Below are 10,521 nucleotides of genomic sequence, written 5' to 3' on the forward strand. Positions count from 1 at the left end.
AAGAGAAATGTTATTTCCATGTCTAAGAGACCTGCTCTGCAAATTAAAAGCAACATTAGGAATTTAACATTAAATTTAGAAGTAATACATTGTATGACATAGATAGTAATTCCAGATCAGCTGCTGACACACTCTTGTTATAATTTCATGTGATATGTGTGTGGATATTGGGTGAATATATCATGATTTTAAGAATGTTTCCCTTCACATATACACATTATGCCGGGACCATAAAAATCATCTACAGCATTTTAAAAGGTTAAGAGTAGAACATTAGATTCTCTATATAGGCTTTATGTGAATGTTTTTATTCATTCCGAAGGAGAAACATAATTTATTTTGGTAAATATTTCATTAATATACTGCACTTTAATTGTGTTTCATTCACAAACAGTTGAAATAATCTCAATGTGGAGAACATAGTTAGATATGAATATTTAATACACAACATCATATTCATGAGAAGGACAGTAAAACAGTAATGGAATGTTATATATCTATTAGATGAGATTTATAGTCAGTTCAGCACTTGCTATGGGCCACATTGCACAAGACTCTGCAGCACAAAGAGGAACATCATGAGTCGGTCGCTACAGTGTCACTGTCTGTCGGTTCTTAAGCCACAGCCTCTCCTTCCTGCACTCACTTCTATTTCTGTCAGAGGAGTCACAGCTCCACTCAGTGCAGCCAACCCTATGGAGGAAACAAACCCACCTGTTAGGGGAGGTAAGCGAGTCAGTGTTGGGTCTATAGACTGGGGAGGTAACTGAGTCAGTGTTGGGTCTATAGACTGGGGAGGTAAGTGATTCAGTGTTGGGTCTATAGACTGTGGAGGTAAGCGAGTCAGTGTTAGGTCTATAGACTGGGGAGGTAAGCGAGTCAGTGTTGGGTCTATAGATTCGGGAGTTAAGTGAGTCAGTGATGGGTCTATAGACTGGGGAGGTAAGTGAGTCAGTGTTGGGTCTATAGACTGGGGAGGTAAGTGAGTCAGTGTTGGGTCTATAGACTGTGGAGGTAAGTGAGTCAGTGTTGGGTCTATAGACTGCGGAGGTAAGCGAGTCAGTGTTGGGTCTATAGACTGGGGAGTTAAGTGAGTCAGTGTTGGGTATATAAACTGGGGAGGTAAGTGAGTCAGTGTTGGGTCTATAGACTGGGGAGTTAAGTGAGTCAGTGATGGATCTATAGACTGAGGAGGTTAGTGAGTCAGTGATGGGTCTATAGACTGGGGAGGTAAGTGAGTCAGTGTTGGGTCTATAGACTGTGGAGGTAAGTGAGTCAGTGTTGGGTCTATAGACTGCGGAGGTAAGCGAGTCAGTGTTGGGTCTATAGACTGGGGAGTTAAGTGAGTCAGTGTTGGGTATATAAACTGGGGAGGTAAGTGAGTCAGTGTTGGGTCTATAGACTGGGGAGTTAAGTGAGTCAGTGATGGATCTATAGACTGAGGAGGTTAGTGAGTCAGTGATGGGTCTATAGACTGGGTAGGTAAGTGAGTCAGTGTTGGGTCTATAGACTGGGGAGGTAAGCGAGTCAGTGTTGGGTCTATAGACTGGGGAGTTAAGTGAGTCAGTGATGGGTCTATAGACTGGGGAGGTAAGTGAGTCAGTGTTGGGTCTATAGACTGGGGAGGTAAGTGAGTCAGTGTTGGGTCTATAGACTGGGGAGGTAAGTGAGTCAGTGTTGGGTCTATAGACTGGGGAGGTAAGTGAGTCAGTGTTGGGTCTATAGACTGTGGAGGTAATTGAGTACGTGAGTCAGTGTTGGGTCTATAGACTGGGGAGGTAAGAGAGTCAGTGTTGGGTCTATAGATTGGGGAGGTAAGTGAGTCAGTGTTGGGTCTATAGACTGGGGAGGTAAGTGAGTCAGTGATGTGTCTATAGACTGGGGAGGTAAGTGAGTCAATGTTGGGTCTATAGACTGGGGAGGTAAGTCAGTCAGTGATGGGTCTATAGAGTGGGGAGGTAGGTGAGTCAATGTTGGGTCAATAGACCTGGCAGTGAGGTGAGACCCCCAGGGCAGTTGGTACAGGGGTAGTAATATCACCCGGAGAAATCCCTGCACCCTCGGGGCACATAACACCCATCTGTTATACAGGGAGTCTCTGTTGTGGGTGCAGCAGGGGGGAAGGTAATTGTGGGGGAGTAGAGGCATCTGATTGGCTTGTACACTCACCTTCTATCCTCCCCCCCAGGCTTGTGTCGGTCAGTCCCTGTGACCCCCATTGTACTGATTGTCCTGCTGTCCTGCTGCCTCGTCCTGCAGTCTGTGACTCTGTTCCTCCGACTGACATGTGAGTAGTACTGGGCCCCACATTCCTATCCTATAGCCCTGAGGGGCCCCACACAGCTCTGTCCCACAGTCTCCCCAAAACCAGGCTACTGGGCCCTGACCAATAGGCAGCTGCAACCACAGGAGGACCAGAGAGGATACTGGGAGACCCACGGGACATCAGGGCCAATAATGTGACCCCAAAATGGGGCCCCAATGGGGCTCAAAGCTCATCCTGGAAAACAAGAATTTTTAACCCAAGGGTCAGAACCATAAAAATGGGGCTCCAGATTGTTTATGGTGCCCTAGGACACTCTTTAACTGAATGCCGCCTACAAATATCCTGGTTATTAAGCAATTTCTGGGTATATAAACTGGGGGTCCCTGAGAAAAATGTTAGCGATCCCAGTGGCTGTCATATCTCCCTCTCAGATTATCATGGTGCCACCCATTGGGGACATCACTACTGAATGGGCTCAGTATAAAGTCACATCAGGAGATGTTTCAGAGCAGAACTAGAGCTCAGCACATTGAACCCACTGCTCCTGGGACTCCTCATACAGGAGAAAAACCTGACAGTTTGGGAAACCTGCTCCGTGTGACACTTAACATTGATTAAAGTGATTTTGCTCCATTAAAGGATCTTTCAGGATCTGTAATTGGCTCCAGATTTGGAATCCATCACTGGCTGTAGTTCTGCTGTTCCTCCACTTGGGACAATGTCCTGATTCTTTATTTCTGTTCCCCAAAATAATTACATTCTCCTCCTTTCCAGGTGCAACTACAAATGATTCAGGGTCAGGTGGAGCAGGTAAGTGATTGTTACTTCTTGCCAATGTGTTATGTGCAGGGGAAGGACAATACAGGTATGGGATCCATTATCCAGAAACCTATTAACCATAAAGCTCCAAATTATAGGGTGGCTATCTCTCACACAGTCTGTTTTATCCAAATAATACAAATATTTAAAAATTATTTCCTTTTCTTTGTATTATTAATCCTTATTGAAAGCAAAACAATTGTATTGGGTTTAAATTATATTTAAATGGTTTTTAGTAGACAAAGTATGATGATCCAAATTACTGAAAGATCCCGTATCTGGAAAACCCCAGGTCCTGAGCATTCTGGATAACAGGTCCAATATCTGTATATATATATATCTATATATATATATCATCTCCCTAAATATTGATCAACCAATGAAACACTGACTTGCATGGAACTGGTAGCCGACTGGCTGATTTCCAGGGGCTCCTGTCGGGGAATGTACAGAATGTGGGGTTCTGGTGTGTTGTACAAGTATAGAGGGGTGTTTGTCACAAGATAAATAGAGACAGAAGGAGAGATTGGACAGAACCAAATGATACAGAATGTTCTGATGAGAAGGTAATGGAGCACCATGGGGACTGGTAGTACCCCAATATGGAGAACATGGAAGATGGAGGCACATGAGAGGGGAGAATTGGGGAGACAATGGCCAACAACATGAAACACAAATCATAGGACTAATGGAGAACTTGCAGACTGGATTGGGGATTAAATGAGGATTGAATTACATTGAACCTCTAAGGGGAGGGGGTCACAGACTAAATCTGGAGTAATGGGACTTGTCCTGACTAATTACAGAGTTTAGAGCCAAGGGGGTAACTAGTCTGGGGGGGGCGGGGGCATGGGCCAATGAGGAGGTACAAGAAAAGAAAGAGGGGGTACAAGAGAAGAATGAGGGGACACAAGAGAAGAATGAGGAGACACAAGAGAATAATGAGGAGGTACAAGAGAAGAATGAGGGACCACAAGAGAATAATGAGGAGGTACACGAGAAGAATGAGGAGGTACAAGAGAAGAATGAGGGGTACAAGAGAAAAATTAGGGGGTACAAGAGAAGAATGAGGGGGTACAAGAGAAGAATGAGGGGATACAAGAGAAGAACGAGGGTGTACAAGAGAAGAATGAGGAGGTACAAGAGAAGAATGATGAGGTACAAGAGAAGAATGAGGGGTACAAGAGAAGAATGAGGAGGTACAAGAGAAGAATGAGGAGGTACAAGAGAAGAATGAAGGGTACAAGAGAAGAATGAGGGGGTACAAGAGAACAATGAGGGGATACAAGAGAAGAATGAGGGTGTACCAGAGAAGAATGATGAGGTACAAGAGAAGAATGAGGGGTACAAGAGAAGAATGAGGAGGTACAAGAGAAGAATGAGGGGGCACAAGAGAAGAATGAGGAGGTACAAGAGAAGAATGAGGGGGTACAAGAGAAAAATGAGGAGGCACAAGAGAAGAATGTGGAGGTACAATAAAAGAAAGAGGGGTACAATGGAAGAATGAGGGGGTACAAGAGAAGAATGAGGGGCACATGAGAAAAATGAGAAGGCACAAGAGAAGAATGAGGGGGTACAAGAAAAGAATGAGGAGGCATAAGAGAAGAATGAGTGGGTACAAGAAAAGAATGAGGGGGTACAAGAGAAGAATGAGGGGCACAAGCAAAAAATGAGAAGGCACAAGAGAAGAATGAGGGGGTTTAAGAGAAAAATGAGGAGGCACTAGAGAAGAAAGAGGGGGTACAAGAAAAGAATGAGGAGGTACAAGAGAAGAATGAGGATGTACAAGAGAAGAATGAGGGGGTGTCATGATGGAACAGTAAGTTCCAGCATAGAAAGGGTTAGGTTTTCCACTTTCTCCCAATTCAATAAGCCTTCTTCTAGAATCCACATTGTGAGGAAACCTCACAGTATGGGGTAATTCACAAATACCCACTAAATGTCATAAGGACAGACTGTCTGGCTAGGGGACTGATAACATAATTATCATACCTGTGCTATAGTGGAGTGGTCTTGTCTCGAGGCAGATTTAAAGGTAATATTGTTTTATGCTCATAAAATAAATAAAACATCTAATACAGATATAAATCATTGTACCCATTACTTACCTTATAGCTAGGACTTCTCAAGGAGTCCAAACACGCCCACATTATTATGATCCCTCCCAGTCTTACCTGATATTCTGATAAGGCCAGAATAATGTGTGTTGGTCTTGGGGTGTTTGGTCTCTAAGAAAAGAGAATTACATTTCCTATCTGATACTCATAGTTTCATAATTTTGCTATGCAACCACAAATAGTTTAGGCTGGTTAAATGATCTATGTATCCAGAATAGCCAGTTGTAAATTGGTGACCCGTCCTCACCTTTCTCATTGGATGGGGGCGTGACCTTTCTCTTCCCAACCTGGATATCAAGGGTCCAGACAACTGGGAAGATATATGCCTTTGGGGACCAAGCTGCTTGGGAGGTATATGTCATTATTCTTCCGTTCCCCCGGAACAGGACTCATATAAGATCCTTCTGTAGGTGATGTATGTAGGTTTCTGTATTTTTATCCCTTTTTATTTTATAACTGTTTGCTGCCTTTTATGTTATTTGTAATTGTATCTGATCTTTTTATATTTTATACACTGTCCACTTTGTTTGTCTTTGCTGCTCTAAACAAACCTTTGACCTGAAGAGAAGTGTATGTCCAATGTATGTGAACCCCTCTTGCTAGTTAGAAGGAAAGTTGTGCATGTTTTATCCTTTATCTGTGGTTGTGGGAGTTTTGTATTGATTGTTGATTGCCTTAACCTGTCTGCTGGAGTGAATGTCATAGTGCTTAGCTAGAAAGTATAGTGGGATAAGCCTCTAGTAAGCGTCAGAGCGTCAAGAGTTGGGTGCTTGTGGCCCTTAAGCGTGGTGGTGGCAGCTTTGAAGTTTTGGCATGTTGGGACTGTTTGGGTGTGACTGCGTGTGAGTTCTGCACAGATTAGCAAAGAACTGCATGGGCCTTTACAGTTGCATGCTGTGTCACGTGAGTCTGTGGTGGCGTGCGTGACAGGGGTACAAGAGAAAAATGAGGAGGCACAAGAGAAGAAGGAGGAGGTACAATAAAAGAAAGAGGGGGTACAATGGTAGAATGAGGGGGTACAAGAGAAGAATGAGGGGCACAAGAGAAACATGAGAAGGCAGAAGAGAAGAATGAGGGGTACAAGAGAAAAATGAGAAGCCACAAGAGAAGAATGAAGGGGTACAAGAAAAGAATGAGGAGACATAAGAGAAGAATGAGTGGGTACAAGAAAAGAATGAGGGGGTACAAGAGAAGAATGAGGGCCACAAGAGAAAAATGAGAAGGCACAAGAGAAGAATGAGGGGGTTTAAGAGAAAAATGAGGAGGCACTAGAGAAGAATGAGGGAGTACAAGAGAAGAATGATGAGACAATCGAGCAGAATGAGGGGGTACAAGAGAAGAATGATGAGACAATCGAGAAGAATGAGGGGTACAAGAGAAGAATGAGGCAGTACAAAAGAAGAATGAAGGGCTACAAGAAAAGAATGAGGAGTACAAGAGAAGAATGAGGGGTACAAGTGAAGAATGAGGCAGTACAAGAGAAGAATGAGGGGCTACAAGAAAAGAATGAGGAGGTACAAGAGAAGAATGAAGGGTACAAGAGAAGAATGAGGTGGTACAAGAGAAGAATGAGGGGTACAAGAAAAGTATGAGGACGTACAAGAGAAGAATGAGGGGTACAAGAGAAGAATGAGGGGTACAAGAAAAGTATGAGGAAGTACAAGAGAAGACTGAGGGGGTACAAGAGAAGAATGAGGGGGTACAAAAGAAGAATCAGGGGGTACAAGGGAAGAATAAGGGGTCCAAGAGAAGAATGAGGGGTACAAGAGAAGAATGAGGGGTACAAGAGAAGAATGAGGGGTACAAGAGAAGAATGAGGGAGTACAAGAGAAGAATGAGGGGGTACAAGAGAAGAATGAGGGGACACAAGAGAAGAATGAGAAGGTACAAGAGAAGAATGAGAAGGTACAAGAGAAGAATGAGGGAGTACAAGAGAAGAATGAGGGAGTACAAGAGAAGAATGAGGGGACACAAGAGAAGAATGAGAAGGTACAAGAGAAGAATGAGGGGTACAAGAGAAGAATGAGGGGTACAAGAGAAGAATGAGGGAGTACAAGAGAAGAATGAGGGAGTACAAGAGAAGAATGAGGGGACACAAGAGAAGAATGAGAAGGTACAAGAGAAGAATGAGGGGTACAAGAGAAGAATGAGAGGGTACAGGAGTACAAGAGAAGAATATTGTTGAGTAAAAACTAGGGAAGTTCTGACTCACTGTATATTGTAGGTACTGCGGGTCCCTGCCCCAGGCACTGGATATTGATGCACAATAAATGCTATTTCTTCTCTGAAGTCACAAAGAGTCGTCAGGAGAGTGAAAGTAACTGCACCTCTATGGGCTCCATCCTGGCGCAGGTGCAAAAGGGAAAGGAATCTCTGCAGGTATTGCCATTTTATTTGTTCTGAGAAATGTCCTGTTCCCTGTGTCCCCGGGGCCCTATGGGACTTATCTATTAACCCCAACATTTCTCTTTCTTGCCCACCCAGAGGTTTTATAACAACTTACTGGCTACATATATCTGGTATCCAATCACAGAACTGATCCCTGATTGGCTGATTGGGAGGGGCTGAGAAAAAGTACAGACACTGATAGGATATATCTATAGTAAGGGTTATTTACTATTTATACACTGAGTATCTCTCATTCCATCACTGTGTCTATACCAGTCACTTACACATTGAGTATCTCTCATTCTTTTCCTGTGTCTATACCAGTCACTTACACACTGAGTATCTCTCTCATTCTATTCCATGTTTCTATATGATGATCCCCATCAATAGTCAGTTTGGGCAGGTGTGAATATTTCATGTGTTGATCAGTAGATGTAGATTTGGAGGGCCTTGGTCCATTTGCCCAAATGATCAGAACTGACTGTAATGTGTGTGGCCCCTGAAGCCCTCCCTTTCACTATTCCACCCATGAGCCAATCAGTGTGTCAGTATAAGAGACGGGCCCCTGTATAAGCGGCTGTAAGTAAGATGGACACCCTGGTCAAATTGGGGTAAAGGGGCCCCTCAAATGTATTAAGTCATAAGAACAGTGTATGAGTCAGGGGCAATATGAGAGGTTTGTGCTCCAATGAGAATATTCTAGTGTGGGCTATTATTGGCCCCAGTGGGAAGGCCCCAAGACTGAGTAAATGAATTCCTTGGAGGTAACAGTGAGAGATCTGGTACTATGGGGGTAACACCACCCTGTGATCTGATACTAAATGTATAGAGGCACTTAGTGATGCCCCTTTTATTTCCTCTTCTTCACGAAATCAGTTGCCCTGTTTTAGAGCCACCAGCACCCAAGATTTCTTCTCAGCGAGTGAGAGTTATAGTTTATCCTGAAACCATTATTCCTCTCATGCAGTAGTGTTCCACTTGGAAAGTATCAGGAGTTACCCTTTGTACAGTGCTAAATATAAATATATAAGGGACAGTAATGAAATAGAGAAAGTACAGAGAACAGCGACTAAGCTGATAAAGGGAATGGAAGGGATCAGTTATGGGGAAAGACAAGTTGGGATTGTTACACTGGAGAAGAGACAGTTAAGGGGGGTATGATCACTATATATAAATATATAAGGGGATATGATCACTATATATAAATATATAAGGGGATATGATCACTATATATAAATATATAAGGGGATATGATCACTATATATAAATATATAAGGGGGATATGATCACTATATATAAATATATAAGGGGGATATGATCACTATATATAAATATATAAGGGGATATGATCACTATATATAAATATATAAGGGGATATGATCACTATATATAAATATATAAGGGGGATATGATCACTATATATAAATATATAAGGGGATTTGATCACTATATATAAATATATAAGGGACAGTAATGAAATAGAGAAAGTACAGAGAAGAGCGACTAAGCTGATAAAGGGAATGGAAAGGATCAGTTATCCTTCATTCTGGGCCTGTGGTTGTGTCTCACTGCTCTGTCTCTTTCCCCCACAGAGATTAATAAGGATCACGGAGCAGCAATTCTGGGTTGGAATAAAACACACCGGATCCCATCATAGTACAGGAATATGGAAGGGCCATTGGGCCGACGGCAGTGAAGAGTAAGTACCAATAACTGAATTCTACCCCCTAAATTGTATCTGCCCCTGAGCACTGTGGGTAATCCCAGGCACCCCTCACCCTACAGCACATTCCCCCCATCAGTCAGGCCCCCCATCCCATAAATCCACTGATCCTTTAGCCCATTGGCAAAAGATCCATTAACCCCCAACACTGATGTTGAACTTTCAGTGGGGTGCAGGGAGTGCAGGGTGCTGGGAGTTGAGTAGAAATGGGCCCATGTACCACTAATGAGACTCTCTCATTCCCATAGAACTGTCACTGGTGGAATTGGTACCTGTGCCAAGATGGGGAGCACCCTGAACCAGGAGAGTTGTTACACCCCTCTGCGCTGGATCTGTGAGAGACACGCCCCCTGAGTAGGAGGAGCCACACACTTATCTCTTGGTCACTGTGCTGGGAGTCTGGGCCAAAGAACTGACATATTAATCCTATATGGGGGGGATACAGGACTAAGGTGTGAGCTCACGTGTGACACATTTTGAGACCAATGCACATAACAAATTGTGGTTCTTACAAAGAAATTTATGTAAAACAATAAAGTTTTATTTCAATTCTAAACTGAACTCAGTGTTTGTAAAATCTAAACACACAAGTTTAACATGTGAGCCCCAAATTATTGTTTGAGCACATAGACAAGGGGAGATGACAGGGAACATTGGTGGGAAGGATTTTAGGAAAAAACAGATTCTGACGAATACAAAATAAGTAAATATGTCTTTATATTCCAAACTACTCACATCACTTGCCTATAGTTACCGGTTTTTATAACATGTCCTGACATTTTTTAAAAATGCCCTCAAAGTTTCCAATTTGCAGCATCTTATCTCCCACATATGATTGAGTATCAATATAAATCCCCCTAAATATGAAGGTCAGCGTTTCATTAACAGTTTGTGCTTAGATTTAACTAAATATCTGACAATTAACAGTCCTCAAAATGTACCTTGTGTTTATTCATTTCATTGTTACATTTACACGAATTCAAATTGTTTACTAGACATTAATTCAGTTTAATGTGTCGTAAAAGCTGCAAAAAAGTACAGTGACCCCAGAACACCAGAGATTTTTGGAAAGTAAATATTGTGACAAATATCACCCCAAGAGGGGTAACGACATCTTTCTACTCCAAACGGCAAATCCTTCCTAAACTTTGTGGTTTTTATAACATTTCTGAAAATTGTCTAAAAATGTTGCAATTGGCCGCATTTAT

General features: G+C 42.7%; 1 protein-coding gene across 1 annotated transcript; it reads left to right on the forward strand.

The window, feature by feature from the left end:
• The first annotated feature begins 443 nt into the window (after nucleotides 1–443).
• On the forward strand, nucleotides 444–9,869 carry LOC108719255 (NKG2-D type II integral membrane protein). Its single transcript, XM_018268000.2, has 6 exons — nucleotides 444–726; nucleotides 2,189–2,287; nucleotides 3,041–3,076; nucleotides 7,427–7,581; nucleotides 9,183–9,289; nucleotides 9,562–9,869. Exons 1-6 carry the CDS (start codon nucleotides 579–581, stop codon nucleotides 9,665–9,667), a joined length of 651 nt encoding a protein of 216 aa, XP_018123489.2. The 5' UTR covers nucleotides 444–578; the 3' UTR covers nucleotides 9,668–9,869.
• The last annotated feature ends 652 nt before the right edge of the window (nucleotides 9,870–10,521 follow it).

Source organism: Xenopus laevis, chromosome 1L (assembly GCF_017654675.1).
Source record: "Xenopus laevis strain J_2021 chromosome 1L, Xenopus_laevis_v10.1, whole genome shotgun sequence".
In the NCBI taxonomy this organism is placed as follows: Eukaryota; Metazoa; Chordata; class Amphibia; order Anura; family Pipidae; genus Xenopus; species Xenopus laevis.

Excerpts from the sequence above, each read along its gene's own strand:
- LOC108719255 (XM_018268000.2), top strand. The coding sequence starts at position 579 with ATGAGTCGGTCGCTACAGTGTCACTGTCTGTCGGTTCTTAAGCCACAG. Across the intron at positions 727-2,188 it reads AAACCCACCTGTTAGGGGAG|GCTTGTGTCGGTCAGTCCCT; the intron begins GTAAGCGAGTCA and ends CCTCCCCCCCAG. Across the intron at positions 2,288-3,040 it reads TCTGTTCCTCCGACTGACAT|GTGCAACTACAAATGATTCA; the intron begins GTGAGTAGTACT and ends CCTCCTTTCCAG.